Here is a 26,182-nt window from a genome sequence, read left to right as displayed (position 1 = left end):
AGAACTGCTGCTGCACAGAGACATTTTACCGTTTGTGAAGGGGATGCTGTTTAATTTGAGTGCTTATGTTCTCAATAACCTCTTTAGGGGTTTCTGATGAGAATTTTTAATATATGCTGGGACATAGGGGATAGGCTATAATGAGCCAGAATGGATTTGGTAAAGGAAATTAATGTAGGTATCACTTCAGAGTATAAAATTTTGTCACCAAGAAGCAAAGGCCTTCTTGAAATACAAGGACTTATGTTTGCATTAGTAGAAAGTATTATTTGTTTTCCCAGTGAATACAGTGAAGATAGTTTGCATCCCTGAAAGTGCAGTAGCTGCTATAAAATAAGGCTCTTTGTTTTTGTGCTGGGTATAGGGGTCAGGCTCCTTGTGAGGCTGAGCTGAATTACTTGAGGACTGCCAAATCCCTGGAGATGTATGGCGTTGACCTCCATCCCGTCTATGTGAGTAACATAACACAAAATATTTTAAGCTGATGACATTTTTCTTAAAAAGTCACTGAGACTCCCAAAGGAAAGTTGCAGTTCTGTTGTTTAGCAAGCAGATGATACTTTTTTATCTATGTTTTTCTAACACAAAGCAGCTCTTGTGTGGATTAAACCCTAATGAGTTTTGCATAAAAATCTGTGATTATATTTCCATGTGTAGAAAACAATTAAGTGGGCTTGAAAACACAATCTGGATAACATATCCAAAGGGCTTAGCTAAACATCAAAACAATATAAAAGTGATGTATAGGCCGGGCGCGGTGGCTCACACCTGTAGTCCCAGCACTTGGGGAGACCGAGGTGAGCAGATCACCTGAGGTCAGCAGTTTGAGACCAGCCTGGTCAACATGGCAAAACCCTGTCTCTACTAAAAATACAAAAATTAGCTGGCGTGGTCGCGGGTGCCTGTAATCCCAGCTACTCGGGAGGCTGAGACAGGAGAATGGCTTGAACCTGGGAAGCAGAGACTGCAGTGAGCTGAGATCGTGCCCCTGCACTCCAGCCTGGCAACAGAGCAAGACTCCATCTCAAACAAACAAACAAACAAACAAAAAGGTGTATAATTGACTGTATTAGACAGAAAACAGGGGGACTTTTCAAAAAATAGATTTTATGGCAGCAAAACATAAATACAGTCACTTGCCAGATAAAGTAGGCATTAGGCAATAGGCCAGTCGCAACTACTGCTGATTCTGTTAATATGAGGGTTACCACCTATAGGTATCATTGCATAAGTAGAAATATTTTTGCAGATTTTTTTCAGTGGTTTATGAAAACTTGCTGAATGGTAGTCAGTGAGCAATTACACTGAATCTGCACTGAGTGTTCCGGATCTGGGTTTTAACCTTTGAGCTACTTCTTTTAGGCTACCAAATGATTATTCTATGCCAATGAGATTAGAATGCCTTTGTCTTTGAATTAAGAGGAGTGTCAGTAGCAGTAGTTAAATTTTATTTGAGAAAATGAGCCAGGTACTTTATTCTTTATAGGAAATGAATTGCTGAAGAGTATTTATAGACTGATTTTTTTTAAATCAATTGGATTATGGAACTCAGTTTTTAAAGAACCCTAATAAAAGTTTCTCTAGTGCAAATAACACTCATGCATTCATTTTGTGCATGTCTTTTGCTCATTAGCATTTCCTCCAAGAAGAAACAATCTCTTATTATTTTTACAGTTAGAAGCACTCCTGTTTAATGTGGCAATAAAAGCTATAGATATGGGGGAAGAAGTAGTTCCCTGATATATTATATTCCAATTTCGTTAGGTCATTAAATGCTTCGTAGCACTGTCCTTATACTGCTAAAACTGTAGAATCATTATTGTTTTCCCTTCCCTCCCTTTAGCTACATTAATCTTGTTAGGTTTTTCAGTTTTTAAAAGAAAACATTCTATAGGAAATTTATAAAGAGAGTCTTCTGTGAAATACTTCTACATTTGTATAATGTTTTCCTAATTAGAAATCACCTTTGTTGATGGTAGAAATTTATGGCAAATGAGCTAGATTTATTAGATTCTTCAGTGGATTCCTTTAAGATTTGAACTTTAAGAACTGAAAAGTGGGCATCGACAAGTATTCTTCCAAATGTGTTGCTTTATGTTCTTTGTGAATATAATTTTGCAGGTTACCGTTTATCTTAGAGTAGAAATAATATTATCACAAACAGTTCTGTGCATGTCGTTGGTACCCACTCTGTGACTTTTTCATTTTAATATCCTATTTTAAAATTTGGATTTATGATTGCCTGAAAATAAGGGTTCTCTAGTCTTTACCAGAAGAGATTATACTTTTACATTTTTGAGCAGTCTTAAAGTTATAGGTGGAAGTAGGAAGAAACATGATGGAGACTTCAGAAAATTCAAGTGTGTGTCTGCTAGTGACTGCCTAAACTTTCTAGAGAGAATTGGGGTGGGGACGAAGTGGGTTTCATGATTGTCCACATCAGAGATAAATCAAGCCATTTGAAAAGCACCCTTGATAGAAGCCAGTGGTTCTCAGTCTTTGACTGCACAGGAGTATCACCTGGGAGTCCTGTGTTTTTTCCTGCTACTTTGGCCTCTTCATTAGAGATTCTGATTTAACTGTTTCTGGTAGTGCCCAGGCATCAGCATTTTAAGCTGCAGAGTGATTCCAGTTAATATGCTGCTAGTGTTGAACACCACTGTGTAAGGAAAGTTGGGTAAGTCACTGGTAGTCCAGGCTCATTTTAATGAACTGAAGTAGCAAGTATGAAGAACACTAACAAAGTTTCTTTTAAAACTTTGAAAAAATAAGCAACAAGTTAGCTACTATCATAGTGTATCTAGCTTTCTAGGCTGATGTCTTTCAAAAATTAAATCCAATATTACAACAAATTATATTTGTATGGTCAATTATAGTTTGACAAAGAGATTTTATGTGAATATGTGATTATAGGCATATGTTTGCTTTTGCAGGGAGAAAACAAGTCTGAGTATTTCTTAGGATTAACTCCAGTTGGTGTTGTTGTCTACAAGAATAAAAAGCAAGTGGGGAAGTATTTCTGGTAGGTATGGCTTGAGAACAGAGTTGGCATTCTATGTTTTGGGCTTATGGGACTCCTTTGTCAGTGAAAGAGTTGGGGAAAAGAAACAGGTATTTTTCCAGTGGTTGGTAAATAAATGAGTGAAATTGGATGTGAGTTTTCTCCTATTGCACCTCAGTATATGTTTTCTCTGTAAATTTCAGACACTGTGATTCTAGACTCTCTTTTCCATGGGAACTATGTGTAGTAGGATTTCTCACCCATTTCAGTATGTGCTGATGGGCTGTGGATCCAGGACTATTCTGACTTTTAGCTCCAAATGGGGATGATTTGGAGACACTGGGAAGCCTGTGACCCTGCACTGCGTTTGGGAAGGCGGCACTGCCACAATCTGGGGATTCCAAGGTCATTGTGCATTTAGTGGAAAAGCATAGGACAGTGAGAATGGAGTTTGCATTAGGGTTTATGGGGAACTCTCTCTGTCCCTGTATGTACTGGGTATGGAGCAGTATATCAAGGAGCCAGTATTCAGCAGTCTTTTTCCACTGGACACTTCCCTGATTTTCTGAAAGGTTAATACTTAAAAACAGCAACAACAACATCTGCTTTGTTTTTTAGGCCTCGGATTACAAAGGTTCACTTCAAGGAGACTCAGTTTGAACTCAGAGTACTGGGAAAAGATGTAAGTTTCCAAGCCCTTAGCTTAAATTAGAAGGGGGATGTCTTCTGTGTTCATTTATAGCTTAAAAGACATTGTGAAGAATATTTTCTTCAGCTGCTTCCACATGGAGCCAGGTTAATTAACTCACATCACAACTTCTCAAGGAAGTAAAGGGAAGTGAATAGAAATGAATGAGAGAGTAATGGAGAAATGGGCATTTTAGATTTAGCAAAGGAAAGCAAAACCTTTCTAAGGCAGAGGAGAGAATAGGAGATGATCATTGTTATTAGTGTAATTTGCTTTCCAGTACTCTCTGGGAGGGTAGAAGGTAGGAGTTATAATCAGAAGGGTATAGCCTGCATTCAGGACTGCCAAAATGTGTTCTAATTTTGCTCTAATGTAAATTAAACAACGTTTTGGGAGTCTCACTTCTGCTCTTTCCCTCATTGAGTGTGATAGACAAACCAGATGGAAATTCTGGATGCTTTCAAGGGAGAATGTAAAAATGCCGGCCTTTGCTTTGCAACTTGGCAGTGTCCTCTGGGAGTATTTGGGTAATGGGCACAAAACTTGTCAGTGACTGGATGTGCTTTCATGCCTTGACGGGTATATTTGAGAAAAATGGTCGAAAGAAGGCAAGGATGTGAAAGCTTCCTTTTGATCTACCTGTGAAAATAATGCTTCCTTGAAATGCTACTACTGTAAGCCATATATTATGGGATACATGAGTGAAAACATGATATAGGAGAATCTACCCTTCTGTCTCTTTGATACTAACTTTGTGCAGAACAAAAACTAAGTGGAGTTTAATTGATTTTCTTGATTAAAGAAAAGTAAATTGGTGCTTAAGCATGCACACATTGAGACAGGAATAGTAGAGCTGCAGCTACATTTGGGCATGGCATTTGGCAGAGTGCCTCACATGTAGTAGGTACTTCATAAGTATCTGTTGAATGATCATTGAACTGATGCACTGAGATACTGTGTGCTGCCAAATCAGAAAACCTGGTGCTACTCTTTGTTCTCCTAATAGGAAAAAAACATTATTTCATCCTGAACTATATGGCATGCTGCCATTTACTGATACAATTAAAATTGGATTTTGAAATTAGTTTTAACAACTTGTAAGGAAGTAAAATTCCAGATTTTTGAAGAAATGATAGTACAGAAGCCGTATAGTTGTCTTATGGTCTAGTTTGGAGGAAATCCAATGTGTTCTTCAGCTCCTGATTAGACATCTCAGTTTTAAAAGATGTGCATTATAATGTAAGACTGAATTAAAATCACTCAAAAAGTAGAGTAGCTAATTAGGAGGGTTTTGTAGTTTTCTCCATATGTTGCCATTCATTACGTTCACATGAATAATAATTCATCTAAATAATAATAATGCAAGGAATAAGCTCTGTTAAATATATTTGAATATAATGTTTCAAGTTTTTTTAGCAGAATATGATAATCAAAAGACTTTTATGGAAACATTACTATTATTCAAAGTATTCTTTCCTTATAAGCTATTTTTGTGAGTGAGGTCCTCTGGTGAATGACTTTCATGTTATTATTACAGTGCCTTAAAATATATGTCTACTACTGTCTCAGGATAAATATTTGGCAAAGTCCCAGCTAATCTGAACTTCTATCTTCTTGGACTTCTTCATGATTAGGCAAAAACAACAGCAACAAAATTGATATCATCGTGTTATTTTTCAAATGACAGTGTCCATCGAATGACCCTGTTTCCTTCGTACTCAGCTCAGGTGTCTCCCATCCTCACCTCATTCCTTCCCCAGCTTTGAGATGAAATGGATGTCTGGGGAGACCCAAGGCACTGCACACTTCTAGGTCATTAAGCTCAATGTCAGTATCTTTAATAAGGTGACAAAGCAGGTCACATAACTCAGAGGCTTGAATTAAAGGGTTTTTTAAATTGCTATTAAGTATCACATTAATAGTCAAAGCATTCTATGTCCTAAGTATTCTTGCTTGTGGGTCTTTTCTCTATCTCCACCAGGGTACCTCTCTGTGAGGCAGTGATTTACATAATGGTTGAATTAGGTTGATTATTATGGAGGCCTAACCGTACTCACAAATTGAATTTAAAAGCCCCTTAAAACCCATCACTTGGAACAGTAATCACATTCAGCATGAAGAATGGTTGAAATGCTTATTCTGCTGGTTTGCTGGTCTGGTCAGACTTAGTATGGTCATTGCATTTAGGCCAAATTCAGAGATACTTTCATGCATTAAGCTTCCAAATAAGTATCGTTATTTACATAATTTTGTACAAGAAACTAAACTTTTAGTATAAAGATCGTACATGTTCACTATAGAAAATCCAGAAAATACCCTGCAAAGGAGAAAACTAAAATTACTCATTATCCTAACACTCAGAGGTAATGATTATTAATATTTTGATACAGTTGCTTCTAGATTTCACCCTGTCAGTGTGAATGTGTATGTACATAAATGTAGATTATCTCCTATGTGGTTTTGTACCTGCTTTTGTATTTTATATTGTATCATAAGAATTTTCCCTTTTTTGTTAAGTTTATTCATATGTTCCTGCATGGTGTTTGATAAGTTTTCTTTTTATGTGTTTTACTTTTTTTCTTGCTATTGTGGATGCAATCTTTTCTTTCTGTTATTTCTTCTAACTGGTTTTTGCTAGGAGAAGTGAAAGCCATGGAATTTTATTTGTTTATCTCAGATCTAGTCATTTTGTTGAATTCTTGTATTCCAGCTGAGAGTTCTTAATTTGATTCTCATAAATTTTTATAGGTATATCACTTGCAAATGAAAATAATTTATTCCTTCAATTCTACTGTTTATGTTTCACACTTTATAGTGTTAGTCCGAACTTCTAGAAGGGTACTAAGTGATATAGCAGTATAAGGCATCCTTGATTGGCTTTCTGTTTTAATGAAAATATCACTACTATTTTATCACTATGTGTTAGTTCTTGGTTTTAGGAATATGTGTTTTTTACTAGGTGTTGAAATTCTTTTAAGTTTATTATCAGATGGTTGATTTTCACTGAATACCTTGAGAACTAAGACTGCTCCTTGTTTACTCATTCAGCAACTTAGGCTTATTTCAAAATCCGGGCAAGAGATGATAGTGTCTGTATCTCAGTGGATCAAGGTGACAACAGTCAAAATGCAGAGAAGCTGTTGGATTATGGATTTTACCACCAGGGTTTCCTGAATGTGGGCAGATGTGAGAGGAGTCCTGGTCACTTACACGAGTTTGACCTGCGAAGCAGGAAAGATAGAGCTACCATCAGGCGAAGTGGGGAAGGTTATGGATAGAGCAGGCTTGAGGAGGCAGATCAGGAGTCCCGTTCTGAACGTGTTGAATTTGAGATGTTTTTAGACATACAAGTGGATATATTAAATAAGAAGTGAGCTATGTGAGCCTGGAATTCAGTACCAGAATCTGAGCGGAATATATAAATTTGAGAATCATTGCCATCTGCTAGTTTTTGAAGCCATGAGACTACCTGAAATCACTGGGAAAATGAGTATAAATGAGAAAAGAAGAGAGAGAACCAGCAAAGGAGGCTGAAAAGAATCAGCCAGTGAGGTAGAAGGAACACTAATTATCCTGAATGCCAAGTAAAAGTCACGTATTAAGCATGTGTCAAATGATGTTGATATGTCATATAGGGTAAGGGCTGAGAATGGGCCACTGAATTTAGGAATGTAGGAGATCATTGAGAAGATGAGTTTCAGTGGATTGGAAGAGTGAGTTTCAACCCAACAGTTCCCCTCTTAGGTATGTGTACCCTAGAGAGGGGTTCTGTGCAGCACTTACATAAAAGTCAGAAAAAGAAATTAACCCAGAATTCCATTAACAGGAGAATGAACAAATAAATTGATGCATATTCATTAAGAAAAACCTGTAAGAGAAGTAACAGGAAGATAAGAATTGGAGAAGGTGAGTGTGGACAACTCTTTGGAGGATTTTTGGCACAAGGGGAATCAATAGAAATATAGCTGGCAGGTACTGTGCCAACATCAAGATATGAAGAGGATGACTTTAAGGATGACACCCACCATGAAAGATTGCAGAATTTCATCAGCTGATGAGATCCAAAGCTGGGAGTTTTAGAGGGGAGGAAAGAGAATGGTCTGAAAGCAGCAATGTGGAGCAGGGAGGATCCTCCCCACTTTTAGGTTCAGAGATGCAAGAACAGTGGAGACAGAAGACACAGCCATCCCTTGAGGGCTGCAGTGGAAACAGGGTCTTCAGGGATAGCGGGTGTCTCCTAGTGCAGGAAGGTGAAGGACATAGGAGAGAACAGACTGAGGAGCGAGGGGGTTTGCTGATGAGAGGTCATGAATTCTGGAGGGCACAAAGCAAGGGTTTCAGGAGTTGGGTAGTGATGAAGAAAGAGGCAAGGGGGTGTGCTGAGCATTATTTGGGGGTGACTGAGATACACAGAGATAAGGAGCATCGTGAGAATTGGTCCAGTCGATTGGGAAGGGAATGATGATTGGGTTTCCATGTCTGCCCATTTCCTCTGGAGATGTAGGGTAGAAGACCTAAAGAAGGTGGGTGGTTCCAGTGCACTACCTGGTTCAGCCTGACCCTTCTCAGAGGAGGGCCTCTCTTACCTGTGGGCATGAGCTCAGAGTCAACACTTGAGAATGGATTGAGGACTTGCGGGGAAATTGGGTGTTACATTAACTCTGGACTTCACCCTCCATGATCAGATGTGCGTTTCAGAAAGCACACTTGGCTGCAGGGTGGAACATTCCACAGACGTGAGCACAGGGGCAAACAGGGTAGGAGATATGATCAAGGGGATACAAGAGGGGACTCACTGCAAAGATGGAAAGAAGTGGGCAGATTTGGGAAGCATTTAGGGGGTTAAATTGTTTCTGATTGGTAGCAGATTCATTGTTTTTGTGGAAAATAGGAATTTAGGATAATACTGGAATTCATTGGTTTTGGCAACAAGAGGAAGATGTAATTCCTAACACAGGACTAAGCCCAGAATTCGGCCTGTAGTAAGCACACTTGTGAAATAAATGAAAGGATGAATAAATGCTGCTGTGCTTACTTTTGTATATAATACCTCAGGAAACTAACCTCAGCTAAAGTTACCCCGTGTGACAGGATGTAGAACCAAAAGTTTCCTGGCAACTCTGGCTGTGAGTAATGAGATCCACTTGGCGGAACTCTTGGGCTTGCTTTAAGGAGAGTACACGGGAAGCCGTGATGGCCAGGAGTCATCACTGTTTGTCAACAAGTGCAAGAGGTCTCACGTTAAGCCAGGGGTTCCTTTCACATTTTAAATGGTACTATAGATTTTTAAAAAGTATTTTTATTTGAAAATAATTTAAAATTTATTTGAAAAGTTGTAAAAATTAAAATATTAAAAAGAACATATTCATTTACTGTTACCTAGAATCACTTATGGTTAATGTTTTACTTCACTTCCTTTGTTATTTGTGCTTCTTTCTCACTGTACACACACAGGCCATTTTCTTTAGAAGAGCTTGAGAGTAAGTTACGTATGTCATAGACTATAAATATGTAATTGTGTATTTCCTAAGAATAGGGATATTCTCATGTAACCACAGTATAGTTAACAACTTAATACATTAATAATGATATAATACTTTTACCATCTAGCTTCCATATTCCAATTTTGTTGGTTGACCTAATAATGTCCTTTTTAGCATTTCCCCCCTATGGTATAGAATACAGATAACTTCCTTTAATGTGGAACACTTTCATAGCATTTTGTTATCTTTTATAACATTGACATTTTAAAAGAATACAGTTATACTCCACTGTTTTAAAACAGAGAGTTTCTTGTTTCATGTTTTTCAACTGTTTCCTTGTGATTAGACTGAGGTTATGCATTCCTAGATGTACAGCTGCATAGGTGAAATAGTGTCCTTCTCAGGTGTCTCATCTGGGGGCACATGGTGACCACCTGTCCCTCGTTGGCTGTTAAGTTTGACACTCATTACGGTGTTGCCTGATTTCTCTGCTGTGTAGTTCCTGCTTCTCTCTGGCAACTAATAAGTAGTCTGTGGGGAGATATTTAAATCAATGTAAATACCCAGTTCCTCTTTAAAATTCTCTATAAATTTAGCATTCATTGAGGATTCTTGCCTGATCCAGTCTTCTACTAAGATGGTTGCAAAATGCTGATTTTTTTCTAGCTCTCTACTCCCTCCACATTTATGAGTTAGCCCTCAGCATTCCACTGAAGCAAGAGCTCTGCCTTCTCTCCCTTTTATTTATCTATTGTCAGTAATTATTAACTCCTATTTTTTCAATGGTTTAAAATATATCGCATACCTATTTATTTTTAATACTTTCAACTTTTATTATAGGTTAAAGGGTACATATGCAGGTTTGTTACATGGGTGTATTGTGTGACGGTGAGGCTTGGGGTCCTAATCATTGCATCATCCAGGCCGTGAGCATGGTACCCAACAGGTGGTTCTTCAGCCCATGCCTCCCCCATGCAGTAGTCCCCAGTTTCTGTTGTTTCCGTCTTCATGTTCATGTGTATTCAGTGTTTATTTCCTACTTACTTACAAGTGAGAACACCTGATATTTGGTTTTATGTTCTTGCATTAGTTCACATAGGTACCTAACTATTTTGCTGTTCAGATTTGGTTAATGGGAACCCCTTCAATCTGACTCCTCTGCCTTTTGGATCTGCCGCCCACCCCCCGCCCATCATTTCAGGGCAAATATCTTCTTTTTTTGCTGTAGTATATTTCAGGTGCATGTTGTATCAGCCCTGCCCCTACCTTGAGTGTCAACCATTCTTCCAAGGAGCTCTGGTTCCTTCTACTGGGAAATGGTCTAGATCTGGGTGCTAGGTGTGGTCGTTGCTACTAGGGTGACTTTGCTTCTTGGCCTTTTCAGTTGACAGAGCTAGGGAATAGATGCATGCATATACACACACATAGACCCTAACACACATATATAGAAATAGAAATACATGTACACATGTGCATATAAGCATACACATATTGATACATAGCTTAGAAATCATGAGTTCACAGCATACCTCCAGTTCCTGTCCATAACTACAGGGTTCTTCCTTACCCTCCCTCATTTTTTATTTGTATGTCCTTTCTTTGGCCATGAGAATCTTGGCTTCCAAAAAAGCACACATTTACTCATTTGCTCAGTTCTATAACACATACCACATAGTTTCAGAATTGCTTTGGTCAGACCACTAAAATGGACAATTGTTTGCTGTTCTTTCATCCATATGCACCACTTTGCCAAGACAGAGGGCCTAAGAGTCAAATACTGTGTTCAAAATTTACTTGGATTGGTCCTCCCTTCCCTTCCCTCCTTCTCACCATTCATGTCTTCCTTCTTCATTCCTGTGCTCATGTATTCATTGGAAATCTACTTAGGTTTATTGTTTCAGGTTGTTTTTAGTTATAGCTCCCTCTCCTTCACATTCTTGTTTAATTTTATTTTTTAATATGTAGAAGGTTAACTTGCTTTCAAAAATCAAAATTACTCAAAGACTCAGAGAATTATCACCAAAAATCCCATTTTCCTTCCATCCTGTTCTGCCATGCTTCCTTGTAGGTAACCAACTTCAGTGTTTTGTAGTTAATCCTCCCTGTGTTTCTTTTTGTAAAGATACACATTTTTTTTCTTCATTGTTTCTTTCCTAAAAGGTAGCATACTGTATGGGCTTTTGTACTGTGTTGGGGGTTTTTCCCCACTTAGTAATATCTCCTAGAAATTATTCTATATCAGTTCATTGAGAGCTTTCTCATTATTTTGTACATAGCGCTCTATTGAATGTATGTAACATAGTTTATTCAACCAATCTCTTACACTTGAATATTTAGAAAAAGTTTTCAATATTTTACAGTCACACATTTTTCTTCATTCAGTAATTTTGTGTGTACATGTTTTTGGAGGGATGTCTACAGGTTCAATTCCCAGTAGAGGGATTGCTCGGTCACAGTGGTAAGTGCGTATGTAGTTCTGTTTGGTATTGCCGTATGCCCCTGCTTCACTCATAGTTGTACCACTTTGTGTCTCCAACTACAATGTATAGAAGTCCTGGAACTATAGATTTAATATTTTCCCCAACTATTCTTAAGTGTGGCTGTTAGTAATAATTGGGTCCTGATGCCACATGACAGTTTGATTTGGAATCTTTCAGATTTAGTGATGGACTGTTAGACATGTGATCAAATAAATGTTTTAAGTCCAGGTCTCTCGCTCACTAACTGTGGGCAGTTCACTGAACAACATTTAACTACATTTCCTGATCTGTAAAGTGAGGATGATAATATCTCTTATGAAGCTGCTGTGAAGTTACAAGCACCTAGTGCAAAGTTGGACATGTAACGGGCACACAGAAAAATCCATTTGGACTTCTATGTTCATATCTGTGAATTCCTTCAAATAATAAGAATAAACTCAACATGATAATTTTCAAGGTTTACTGGAATACGATGTAAATATTTTCTATGTTCTGGCTCATATTCTCTCTTTTGGAAGTTTTGGAGGAAAAGAAAAAAGAGGAGAAGCAATGTAATCTAATACATCTTATTCAATTCTAATTTATGCTTCTATGATCTAGAGTTGTATACAATTATCAAGAATCAACTTATTCATCTGTAAAATGGGTAAGATGGTTTTCACATTTAGCATATGTTTTGAAATGTAACCCACGTAGCTGATAAGAGTACTAGAATATTTTGCTGTTTTTGTTCTTACACTGTGAAATATACATGCAGAAATGGAAATTAATTTTATTCTTCAAGTGCCGTGTGAAATGCACAATGATGTTTCCATTAAAAAATATGTAACCATATTACATGCATTTCAATTTTTTTAAAAAATGTGTGTGTGTATGTATGTGTAGAGGGTTGTTTATAGTGCAATATTTTTTAAACTGGAGTATGTACTTACCATACACTTCCCTGAAAGAAAGTTCTTTGCTCAAATACATTAAAACAACCTACAACCTTACCAGCTCTTGGAGATTCACAGTATATATTAGCGCATTAAAGGTCTGAGTGTTTAGCCCAGTGTTTCCCATACTTATCTGAGCAAAGAACCCCTCTATGCCAATATTGCAAGACCCTAGTGTTGTAAGAAACACTCTTTGGGGAGCATCGTGTAAAGACTGGAAAGAATAAGATCGTGTTTTATTCAGTGTCTAAAATTTCCTTCTGACTTCCTTTTCCAAGTAATGACAAAATTGGTGAATTTTGTTGCAGGACTCACCCTCAATTCATTAGCCAGGTTTAAACTCAGGATGCCTAGAAAAGAGAGCATGAAAAAATATGAGGAAAGTCATTAAAACAGATATTGTGCCCAGGATATCATGTATACCAACATCGTTTAATTTTTAAAACGACAGTCAGTTTCACCATTTAGAAAGATAAAATTTTTCAAAAGACTTAAAATTTTATAAGCTTTCTTTGGTATCTATTTCCAGTTGGAGAATAAAGATTGCAGTTCGACTACTTGCCTTCCTTTGCATGATCAGTAATTAAGAAGAAAGTTATTTTAGTCATTTGCTTCCAGCCGTCTGACTATTTTTGTTTCTCTCCCTGGAACCTAAACTCAGTTAATGATTGCGAGTTAATGTAAATCTTGTGTGAATTGGATAGAAAGAAAAAAGCAAAAATCTCACAGTACTTTAGACTTGTAATAGTCACACTTCTTTGTAGCCTCTCCCCCCACCTCTGTGGAACATCAGTAGGAAACCTCTCTGCTGTAGACCTTCAGGTATTTATATAGTGATTGCATTTTACTCTCCTTAGAAGTACTCATCTCTTTTGCTCTTCAGTGATGACCTACACCGTGTATCGTGGGTTACTTCTGATGTGACCTTGGATGTGAGCCAGGTTTATAATGGGATTAAGAAAGGTATTCATACCCATAATTTTAGGGAGCCTGGGGAAGGCAGACTGTCCAGTTGTGGCTGTTTCCCAAAACAGAAACAGGGAGGAACCTGTCAGAGTACAGGATTGCATTCTTGTGTCAAGAATACAGGCTTAAGAGAGGCAGTGAAATGGGACTAGGCCCAGGCAGAATAAGTGGGTGTGCTGCTGGCAGTGTGAGCCCTTCAGTGATCCTGTCAGGAATCCCAGTACCCTTAGAAGAAGCTAGGCGAAAGTAGATTTTTTCTTTAAGCTTGCCAAGAGAGACATAGTCAGCCAAAATGGGAAAAGAAACTGGGAAGACCAGAGGGAGTTAGGTTGGGAATTTGTTAATATAATACAGGTCCTAAATTCTTACAAATGATGGAATTGGAGGTTTGAGTCAGGTTTACCTAGAGACCCATGAGGCAGTAATATCTACGTGATACTGGACTTACAAGTGACTCAAGCTTGATTGGTTTATGAAGTAAAAAGAAATAGTTTCAGAGAATATAGCTTTGCTTCTGGTATGAAATGACCAAAGCTATGAAGGTATTTGAGTAATTTTACAAAAAGCGAGCATTGGATTCTTGGCTAAAGTATTTTAGTAGGAGATTGGAATGAACTTCTTTAATTAAGCAGCTGTTCATCTTTGTGTGAATGAGTAGAAATGTGCTAATTGGCCATGTTTATCTGGAAAAGGTTTGGTAAGTGAGAGTGGTGGAAAGAGATATTTGAAATGCCATGGCAGTGGAATTCATGCCAGCAGTTACTGTACATGGCAAAAGTACACAGAATTTATTCAGAATACCTGGCTCCTGTTTCAATTATGTTAAGCCTCCTTTTAGTATTTGGATCATTCTGCCAGGAACAGGATAAAAAATAGGCAGCTTGTCCTAAAGCTCACTATAAGTGGAGAATGAGTTCATACTTGTCGTTTGTACTTGGCAGAAATAATTAGGAAGCCAGTGGGGAGGTGCTTTTGATCCTTTAATATATTTGTACCCAAGGAAACTTGAGAAAAACTGAATTCTGGTTGGATTTGAAATATCTTTTATCCTTTCCTTAAGCGATGGTAGTTTTTTAAAAAATTACTAAAAATTAGGCATCCTGTGACCAGGTCTCTACTTGAAAAGTAAAAGGATACAGTCACCTACCTGATGAAAAAAGTTGAAAACCAGACTAAGAAAAGTTTGAAATTTAGAGGAGACTTTGTTTTATTTTAAGACGGAATACTTTGCTTCTCCTTCCAAGACTTTTGGAAGACCCATGGATCCCTAGGTAAACCTGACTCAAACCCCCAATTCCATCATTTGAAAGAATTCAGGACCTGTATTATATCAGCAAATTCCGAAAGTCTTGGAAGTCTTTGGAAGCATGTAATTAAATAAACTTTGATATTTTTATTTACTTAAATTATACCTCATTTTGGATTGTTTTGCTAAAAACCTAAAAATGTCTATGTCACAGAGAAGTCATTCTCAGCCATCATTTCTAGTAGGTGGTAATTCTCAGTATGTCCTGCCACACACAGTACTTCCATTGTTGAAAGGCACAGGGAAATGGTGGGTCTACGTAGTAAGGAAGGACGTAGTGGGAGAGGGGCAGGGGTAGCCTCTCCTGGTCTTCTCTTTACCTTAACAATTTATCTTGATAGAATGCATTCACAAGCAGACTTATTTTAAATGAATAACTTGTACATTCTATTTTAGGATAATTCAGTGCCCTTAAAAACACCCACCCCTTAGAGTAATGATTGCCTCTGGGGAAGGGAATTGGGGACAGTGGTGGGAGGGAGATTGAGTTGTCAGTGTATACCCACTTTGATAACTTTGCCATTTATACCACGTACATGTTATACATGTGTCAATGACAGGGATATGTTCTGAGAAACAAGTCATTAGGCGATTTTGTCATTGTGTGTACATCATAGAATATTTTTATACAAACCTAGCTGGTCTAGCCTACTACACACTGACAGTCGAGGAAAATAATGAGACAAGTCTCAATCATTTTAGATTTATTTGCCAACGTTAAGGACATGCCAGGGAGACAGGTCTATGCGTTTCTCCAAAGATGATTTTGAGAGCTCCACATTTAAAGGGCCATAGATGGGATGTTGAGAAGCACACAGTTTTCATGTAGGAGGGAGGTAGGGAAAAATAGCCATTCATGCTTTTGTCTGCCTCAGTGAATCTACATTTTTTTTTCTTACATAGGATGACACAAAAGGGGCAGAGGAAAAATGCGGAGAATCTGCATTTTACGTCAGCTAACACAGACGAAATAGGGTAAGGGAACAGTCAGATAATGCATTTGTGTCTGGGGTGACTGTACCTGTAGAGATAAAGCTATCAATTTGCATTGCCATGGTAAAGTTTTAACAGCTCAGTAGGAATTTCCTTGTGGGAAAAATACGGGGGAGGCATGTAGCTTTTCATCTTGTAGCAATCTTATTTAGGAACCAAAAAGGAGACGCAGGTTTGCATGACCCAGTTCCCAGCTTGAATTTTCCCTTTAGCTAAATGAGTTTGGGGTCCCCAAATTTAATTTCCTTTCACAATACCTAGGCTATACAGTATAGCCTATTGCTGCTAGGCTGCCAACCTGTACAGCATGGTACTGTGCTGAATACTGCAGGCAATTGAAACACTACGGTAAGTGTTTGTGTATCCAAACATATCTAAACACAGAAAAGGCACAGTTAAAATGCGTTTTATAATCTTAAGGAACCGCTGTTGTATATGCGATCCATCATTGACCATGACATCCTTATACAATGCATGACTGGATATTTAAAAAAAGAAAAGTACAAGAAAAAAAAAATCTCTCTCTAAGGGCTCGTATCTTCTGACAAAAGCCTGGATTTTCCCTCCCTGCCCAGAGGAGCTTTTGTGATTTCCTGTGCGTCCGCTTTTCCAGCTCTGCCAGCAGTTTCTTTTGCTGTTAAGGAAAACACTTTCTGAATTCACTGACTTTTCTTCCTCACCTCTAATTGTATAATCCCTACCCCCTTCACAAAGGCCTTGGAAGATTTCTTACCGTGAAATGTGGTAACCTCTGTTCAAACTCGATTTGACCTTTCTGGGTCACTTGAGAGTTGTCTCTCTTCCCAGCCTGTCTGACACTGTTTCCTGGTATATTTGGACTCTCTCACTCCACCTTCAGGAGCATCTTTGCAGTGATTCCACCTTCATCCGTTCTGTGCGCTCTCCCTGAGCCGTCTTGTTCACATGGTGAGATCACCTGTGTGAGTAGATGTCCCCTCTCTCTGGCTCTCTGCACCTGCGTCCTTATTGGCCCTCTAGGTGTCCCATGGGGACCTCAAAATCAAAATATCTTAACCTGAACTTAATGTCTCTTCCCTTGTCATCCAAATGCCCATTTTTTCCACTTGCTATATTTTAGTAGCACCCAAACCAGAAACCTGAAAATTTTCCTAACTTTCTTCCTCCACCAGACAAGGTTTTGGAATTACAGCTAGCCTTGCTGTAATGTGTGTATGTTGGTGTGGTTTCCATCATATCTCTTCATCTGACAAACTCCTAAGTTGGGAAGCATTTTTCAAGTTGGACTTGGGAGAAATTTTATACACATAAATGTTCTGTCCTTATTAAAAGTAGGAGACAAATCATTTCAATTATTCTTTTGCATTGATCGTTTTGTGTTTATGAGTGCATAGAAACCTCATTTCAGAGGCATTTGCTTCATTTGAGACTTGAGTTTGGTTTGTAGCTTTGAAATTAAATTAGCAAGTATATAACTTCACAGAGCTTGTGGTTTATTATGTTAGCACTCATATTGTGTTTTGCTTAGTTTTCTATTCAGTTACTTAAAATATAAGTAGTATTTTCTGCAAAATTAGAATTACAGGCATATCTTGTTTTTTTGCACTTCACTTTATTGTGCTTTGCAGATACTGTGTTTTTTTTAACAAATTGAAGATTTGTGGCAACCCTGTCAATCTGTTGGTAGCTTTTTTCCAACAGCATATGCTCACTTCGTGTCACTGTGTCACATTTTGGTAATTCTTGCAATAGTATTTCAAACTTTTTCATTATTATTATATATGTTATAATGATACAGGAGCTAAGAAGGAATTACTTAGGTAGATAACATGGGCATGGGAGTCCTCCTCGGTAAGGCTTTTCTTTTTAATGAAAAGCAGTCCCGAATCATTTTCTAACATAGAGCACCCTGAAAGCTAGGAGCTTGCACAGGTGGGTGCTGGCAGGAGCTAAGGACAAGATATTTTCAAAATGGTGGGTCCATCTTCCCTTCTCTGCCAGCCACACGTACTATAAAGGAGCAGACAAAATGGCGCAGATCAACTGGAAAGCCCATTTGCATAAGAAGATTAGGGTAGGGTGACCAGCCTTCCCTGCGCACTATGTAGACATCATATCTGATGAAGCCATTCTGTGAGCCCTACATGAATTAAGCACCGCCTTCTCCAGCCTGCCTATAAAATCTGCTGTGGTCCATGGCCTCCCCCCTTTTTCAGATGTCTCTTTGTCTTTCTCAGGGAGCTGCTTTCCTCCCTCCTTTCTTCTGTCTATTAAACTTTTCACTCCTTAACCTACCCACATGTGTCCATGTCCTGAATTTTTTCTCAGTGCATGACAATGAACCCCAAGGTATATACACTGGACAGTGTAGCCGCTTCAGTAGTGATCTGTGATCAGTGATCTTTGATGTTACTGTTGTAATTGTTTTGGGGTGCCATAAACTGCATCTATGTAAGATGGTGATCTTAATTCATAAATGATGTGTATGTTCTGACTGCTTCACAGACTGGCCATTCCCTGTCTCTCTCCCTCTCCTTAGGCCTCCCTATTTTCCAAGACACAGTTATATTGAAATTAGGTTAGTTAATAACCCTACAATAACCTCTAAGTGTTCAACTGAAAGGAATAGTTGTGCATCTGTGATTTGAAATCAAATGCTAGAAATGATTAAGCTTAGTGAGGAAGTCATCTTGAAGGGTGAGATAGGCTGAAAGCTAGGCCCCTTGTGCCAGTTAGCCAAGTTGTGAATGCAAAGAAAAAAATTCTTGAAGGAAATTTGGAGAACTACTCTAGTGAACACAAAAATAGTAAGAAACAAAACAGTCTTATTCTGATTTGGAGAAAGTTTGAGTGGTCTGGATAGAAGATCCAACAAGCTGCAGCATTCCCTTAAGCCAGAGTCTCTAATCCAGAGCAAGGCTCTAACTCTCTTCAATTCTCTGAAGTTTAAGAGAGGTGAGGAAACTGCAGAATAAAAGTAGGAAGCTAGCAGACGTTGGTTCATGAGGTTGAAGGACAGTAGCCATCTCCATAACATAAAAAGTACAAAGTGAAGCAGCAAGTGCTGATTTAGAAGCTGTAGCAGGTAATCCAGAAGATCTAGCTAAGATTATTGATGAAAATGGCTACACTAAACAACAGATTTTCAGTGGAGACAAAACAGCCTTCTTCTATTGGAAGAAGATGCCATCTAGGACTTTCATAGCTATAAGGAGAAGTCAATGCCTGCGTTAAAGCTTCCAAGGACAGGCTGACTGTCTTATTCTTTTCTACTGCAGCTGTTGACTTTAAGTTGAAGCCAATATTCATTTACCATTCAGAAAATTCTGGGGTCCATGCAAATGATGATAACTGTACTCTGTGCTCTATAGATGGAACAACAAAGCCTGGATGACAGCCCATCTGTTTACAGGATGGCTTAGAAAAAAATACATATATATATACACACATATGTGTGTGTGTATGTTTTTTTTTTTTTCAAGACAGAGTCTCATTCTTGTCACCCAGGCTGGAATGCAGTGGCATGATCTTGGTTTACTGCAACCTCCGCCTCCCAGATTCAAGGCATTCTCCTGTCTCAGCCTCCTGAGTAGCTGGGATTACAGGCACCTGCCACCACACCCGGCTAATTTCTGTATTTTTAGTAGAGATGTGGTTTTGCCATGTTTGCCAGGCTGGTCTTGAACTCCTGACCTCAAGTGATCCGCCTGCCTCAGCCTCCCAAAGTGCTGGGGTTACAGGTGTGAGCCACCGCTCCCGGGCCGGCTTAGTGACTATATTAAACCCAATGTTGATATCTACTGCTCAGAAAAACAAGATTCCTTTCAAAATATTGCTGTTCATCGACAATGCGCCTAGTCACTCTAGAGTTCTCATGGAATTGTACAAGGAGATTAATGTTGTTTTCATGCCTGCTATCACAATATCTCTTCTGCAACCCATGGATCAAGAGGTAACTTCGACTTTCAAATATTATTAAGAAATACATTTTACAAGCTATTGATGCAATAGATAATGATTTTTCTAATGGATCTGGACAAAGCAAATTGAAAAACTTCTGGAAAATATTAACCATTCTGGATGCTCTTAAAATAATTTATGATTTATGGCAGGAGGTCAAATTATTCTGATTAGCAGGAGTTTGAAAGAAGTTGATTTCTACCCTCATGATGACTTTGAGGGGTCCAAGACTTCAGTGAAGGAAGTAACTGCAGATGTGGTAGAAATAGCAAGAAAACTAGAATTAGAAGTGAAACCTGAAGGTATAACTTAATTGCTGCAATGTCATGATAAAACTTCAAGGAATAAGGAGTTGCTTCTTATGAATGAGCAAAAGTGGTTTCTTGAGACGGAATCTACTCCTGGGGAAGATGCTGTGAACATTTTTAAAATGACAACAAAGGATTTAAAATATTACACAAACTTAATTGATAAAGAAGTGGTAGGGTTTGAGAAGATTAACTCCAAGTTTGAAAGAAGTTCTTCTGTGAGTCATACGCTATCAAACAGTATCATGTGCTACAAAGAATTCTTTATTGAATGGAAGAGTCCATTAACACAGAAAGCTTCATTGTTGTCTCATTTTAAGAAATTGATACAGCCACTCTAACCTTTAGCAACTACCACCCTGGTCAGTCAGTAGCCATCAGCATTGAGGCAGTACCTTCCATCAACAAAAAGATTATGACTTCCTGAAAGCTCAGATGACTTTTACCATTTTTCACCAATCAAGTATTTTTAAATTATGGTATATATGTTGTTGTTGTTGTTGTTTTTAAGACATAGTGCTATTGTATACTTAATAGACTACAGTATAGTGTAAACAACTTTTACATGCACTAGGAAACCAAAAAATATGTGCAACTCACTTTATTGCAATATTCACTTTATTGCAGTAGTCTGGAGCTGAACCCACAGTATCTCCAAGGTATGCTTGTACAGTTGCTCCTCAGCATCCACAGGGTATTGGTTTCAGAAACCTTCCTCCCGAGTCTGAGGATGCTCAAGTTCCTTATATAAATGGTGTAGTATTTGCATATAACCTGCACACATCTTCCCATATACTTTAAGTCATCTCTAGATTACTTATGATTCCTCACATAATATACATGCTGTGTAAATAGTTGTTATGCTCTATTGCTTTTTAAATTTGTTTTTTTTTTCTGAATATTTTTGATTCAAGTTGGCTAAATCTGCATGTGTGGAACCTTTGGATATAGAGGGCTGATTTGTACCTTCAATGTTGTTTTATTTCTTACATATTAAATATAAAGAATCAAGTAACTACTGGATTAAAATAATTAACATGTATTATACACCTATTATATGATACTGTACATATGCATATTGTTTAATTTGATCCACTCAGTAACTTGATGTAGAATGGAGAACTATGGCATCAGAGACGTTATTTAATTTTCCAGATGATGCTGCTGGGTTGTTCACTCCTTCTGGTGGTTCTTCCTGAGGTTCTTTACTCATTGCTTTATGTGTGACTTGTTCATCCCTGAAAGTAATACACTTAAGGACTGGATTTATGGGCATCTTCTTTTGATTGGGTTTTGATTTCACATGGTCTGTGCTTTTCCTGTATTAGTGGCTGTTTATGAGGGAGATTTTATAGTATTTCACCGCCACTGTCCAAACTGTCTATCGTCATGGGGCAATGTAAAAGTAGGTAATAAAGGTGCTTTAAGATTTAAATGGAATTTATAACATTTTAATTGATGGAAGGTGATTTTAATGCACTTCTCCAAAAATAGTTATCAAGAGACAATTATTCTTTATATATTTTCAATAATCTCTCTGCTTGAATTTTTGTTACCTAAAGGGAGCTGTTACTTGAAGAATGCTATCTTCCTTCCCTGGTCATTATTCATATTCTCTCTCTCTCTTTCTCTCTTAGTGTAATGAAACCTCATTCTTTTTTGAAGCTCGAAGTAAAACTGCTTGCAAGCATCTCTGGAAGTGCAGTGTGGAACATCATACATTTTTTAGGTAAATTGATGTAAAAATTTTGTTTGTTGTTTTAATAAATGAAAATGGCATTTGTTTTTATAAAAGGAATTCTGTCTACAAACAAATTTGGAATTGTTTCCCTTTTATTAATTTTCTCAATTCCTAATTCTCTGGATTATATTAATACAAACATGCACACATATATTCATGCATGTGTACATGTATATACACATAGGTACTTATACGCAAAGATACAGTTATATCTTTGATACTACAAGAAAGGATCGAGGTAATATTTTTAGGTTTATGTAAAATGTGCAGCCATTATTAGCACCTATGTAGTATTGGTGGAAATGGAGTGTTCTGTGCATAATTAATTTTATCAGCCTATCAGCCGTATAGGTAGAAATGTGATAAGGCAGTTGGGTATACAAGGCTCACTGGAAAGACCAAAGTTGATGATGTCACTTAAGTAGGTATTTACAGAAGTGGCTGGATGAGGTCACCAGTGGAAACAGTGGAGAGAGAAGCAGAACTCCAAGGACTGAGCTTGGTGGCCCCTCCCGACATTACAGGCCAGGATGAGCCAGTCTAGAGTATGAGAAGGAGCAGTCAGAAGAGTGTGTGGTATCCTGGGAAACGAGGAAAGAGAATGTCTTGATGAATAAGGTGCTGGCAACTGCATGCAGTCCTCCTGGGAGGTCAGGTCAGATGAAACTAGAGAACTGACCTTTGGATTGTGGGGATACTTTTTCCTTGTTTCATGTCTTTATGTTGCAAAGATAAAACAAAAATTTAGCTGGTGATACATTAAGCTTTATTTTTTGTTTTTGTTTTTTAAATGGAAACAAAATTGAGTTCTTCCCTGTTTCATCCTCATGGAGTATGAATAGCATGATGTTGGAGAAGTATTCTAATAAAGTGGCTGGGGTCCTTTATAAAGTTTGTGTTAGGAGTAAGGGGTGGCCCAGAATGCCTGTAACGTTGAGTCTTTGTCTGATTTTCTTTTACAAATTGATTAGAATGCCAGAAAATGAATCTAATTCACTGTCAAGAAAACTCAGCAAGTTTGGATCCATACGTTATAAGCACCGCTACAGGTAAATGACACTTTTTCCTTGGGGGGATGTGTTTGTAAATAAATACTTAATTCAGCTGTTATGCTCAATGAAGTTTTTGATTTATTTTTTATTTTTTCTTGCATTGCCAGTGTGTTTTGTAAGCATAACGGTTTATTAAAACTTTCTCAACAAACATGATTTTCAAGATTTAATTGTATTTAACATTTGCATTAGCTGTGTTGTGGGATTTTAGACCATCATAAAGTTTATTATCTTCAGAAATTCATTTTGATACAGTTATCACTTATTTTTAATTATGTGTGTTTTGTGATTATGAAACAATCTGATGTTCTGAATAGTAACTAATTGTGTTTTTAAGACATTCAGTTGATCCCCTAATTTAATACAATGTATACTTTTTATATTGTGCATCAAACCATGTTTTTTCTGTAGCATAAAGCCTGCATGTAGTAATGCTAGCAATTATATCTCAACTTTATTGAGCAGTTACTAAGTGCTACGTACTGTGATACATGTTTTCCATTCATTGCTTCATTTAATTATCAATCTTCTGTAATATTAGCTCCATTAATGTATGAGGACACTAAGGCTCAAAGAGGTCAAGTCTCTTCTCCAGGTAATCCAACTAGGAGGCAGGACAGTGGGATCCATCCTCTGGCGCTCTAACTGCAGAGCTCATGTTTATAACCATTAGGCAAACTGTTAGCCTGTTGTGGAAAAAGCCTGATTGTCATACAACTAGGCAGGTGCTGATGTCTTTTTCTAATACCAGCATTAAAAATGAGAGTGGGTTCTATATTTTGAAAAAGAATTTGTCTTGTTTCAATTCATTCTGTTCAATGGAGAGAGCCTGTGATGTGCAGGGCATGGTATTCGGTACCCACAGATACAAAGAATCAGACCTACCCACTTCTGCCTTCAAAGAGCTATAGTATTATTCAAACAATGAGGGAGGTCCCCGGGCCTTGTAAAACCCAAGCAGGGTGGGGAAGTGCCACCTAGAGTCACAGAGATGGAACACTTTTGTCAGTTCCATTGGAGACATCATTGAATGAAATGCTCCCTTAGGAGGTACAAAAAAAGCCAAGGCAAGCATTTTCAGGACAGTAGTCCTCTATGCTAGATTTTAATTCTCTTTTATAATGTACTTTTTGGGTCTTGAATTTGAGATTAAAGATAATCAATAAAAGGGTGAGGAATATTAAATATTCAGTGCATTCATCTTTACATATTATTTAGTTGAAAATTTGCTCATTTCATGACTAAAAAATACTTGTGTCATGGTATTATAGATATTCTTGGAATTTACATGGAGGTATTCATTGATATGTTCATGTTTAATCTTTAGGTTTTCACTGTTGTTCTGTAGATGGTGATACAATTATGAAGAATTTAAGGAAGTATTATTTATGTTTATATTGAGAAGAGCAGGTAATAGTCAGTATTTGGACTGTTCTTCCAGTTGTGGCATAAAAACACCACCAGGGTTATAGAGAGAATGTCTCCTTGTCCCTGAAATGGAGCGGGTAGAAAGACATCTGTCTTAATGTTCACACTATTAAAATTTTAATTATCCTGTTTAACATATGCTGTTGTTGGCTTCCACAAAGTTAGCCATACCCGATTTCTCAAATTTATTGAAATGCAAATGTTGTGGCTACTGGGAATTATTATTAGGAAGTTATTGGATTTTGCATATTAAATATCATTTCTTCCAAGGAAGTGATTAAAAGTAACCTTTGCAAAATTGGAGGCCATGCTAAATCTGTTCTAATTTTGTGGCTGATGTTAACTGCCTAGTAAGTCTTAATGAATCTTAAATCTACATGTCTGTATGTAGGAAACACTAACATTGCACCATCCTTGGAAGAAAGACGATGCCCAGGGCTTAGGCAGGGATAAGTCTCTGATTGCTGGGGGGTCATTAGCATACAGACTGTTTATTGTCAAAAGAGGGCAAGCAACCAGAGTTTAACCAGCACAATATGCCTGCCACTTTCTTGAGACATTCCAGAGATATCCTGGAATGAAAGCAGAGCTCTGGAATCACATTCTCCTCTTTTCACCCTGCAGGCTTTTAAATAATAGGGTATAAAGAACAGCCTAACAAGTGGCTGCAGTGTATGAATGCAGGTGTCTGGGTGTGTTTGTGTGTGTAATTGTGTATGTGTTTATAGTGGTGTGTTAGTGTCTTTGTGGTTGTGCATGTACATGTGTGTGATGGAGGAAGACAAGAGTTCTAGTCTTTACTCTCTCTTGCATATTAGGTCTTGCAAAATGCCAAGGACAGTGGCACTTTTTGGGAAAACTAGTGCTTACTTAAGGGAAAAATTGGACTTTTTTAGTGATATGGGACAATTAAGATTAAAAATTAAATTTGTGTGGAAAGGCTGAGCTGAAATCTGATGTTCTAATACTTTTTGTTGTTGTTGTTGTTTTATTACCAGAGACCAATAATCTGAAATAGAAATCTTTGATTAAACATTTTGTTATACATTGCTATCTTCCCTGAGCCCCTTACAAATTAACCTTGCCTTTACCTGTCATTAACTTTGTGGGGTGCTCCTAGTTTTGATGAATTAATGAGCTGTGTAGAATTTACACTCGAGAATTGAGAAGGAGGGCTTAGAAACTCCCCTGGGAACCCAGATCCTCCTTGTAGGACTTAACTCACAGGAGCTGTCATGAGATTTCACATTCTATGAAGCATGGAAGAGAGACCAAGTTCTCATAAGAACCTCCTTTGTGTCTGTTGCTTTCACATGTGCAGCTTTATTTAATCCACACAATGACCTGCCAAAGAGGTTTCATATCCCCCTTTATATAGATGAGAAATTGGAGCCTCCAAAAGTAAAGTAATTAAGGGTCCCTAAGCAGTAAGTGGCAAAGCTAGGACTTTGAACCTGAGTATTTCTACTCTTGTTCTTTTCTTTCTATCTCATTTAGAGGCCACAGGGCCTGCTGGCACTGCCACCCAGCATGCAGAGGGGTGTGTGTATGCCAGAGGCAGCAGGGAAGTGGTTGATCACAGAAATAAAGCTCTGTCCTGTCATAACAGAGAGCCACCAGACATGCGTAGGGACTTTCGTCACCTTACACTGTAAATCTCTATACTTGTCAATTACTTTCTGCTACAAGGAAATAGGATGCTATACAAGAATACTTCTGCCAGGAAATTGTAAGAACAAGTAGAAATATAAATGAGGAAAACAAGGCTGCAAGGATTTTTACAAATAACCTTCTGAAGATCACGCAGCTAGGAAAAGGCAGAGCTTTGCTTTAAACAGGGCTTGCAACTTCAAACCCAACAG

General features: G+C 37.9%; 1 protein-coding gene across 2 annotated transcripts in view; it reads left to right on the top strand.

Annotated features, from left to right (window-relative positions):
- Positions 1–26,182, top strand: part of EPB41L4A (erythrocyte membrane protein band 4.1 like 4A) — a 264,990-nt gene that overhangs the window by 163,894 nt on the left and 74,914 nt on the right. For both annotated transcript variants that reach the window (XM_078005099.1, XM_001101426.5), the window contains 5 exons: positions 365–452; positions 2,934–3,022; positions 3,620–3,683; positions 21,737–21,828; positions 22,812–22,889. In XM_078005099.1, coding sequence (XP_077861225.1) covers positions 365–452; positions 2,934–3,022; positions 3,620–3,683; positions 21,737–21,828; positions 22,812–22,889 — 411 coding nt within the window. The remainder of the gene's footprint in view (positions 1–364; positions 453–2,933; positions 3,023–3,619; positions 3,684–21,736; positions 21,829–22,811; positions 22,890–26,182) is intronic.

This window comes from Macaca mulatta, chromosome 6 (assembly GCF_049350105.2).
Source record: "Macaca mulatta isolate MMU2019108-1 chromosome 6, T2T-MMU8v2.0, whole genome shotgun sequence".
Classification (NCBI taxonomy): Eukaryota; Metazoa; Chordata; class Mammalia; order Primates; family Cercopithecidae; genus Macaca; species Macaca mulatta.
This window is presented reverse-complemented; position numbering and strand designations above follow the sequence as displayed.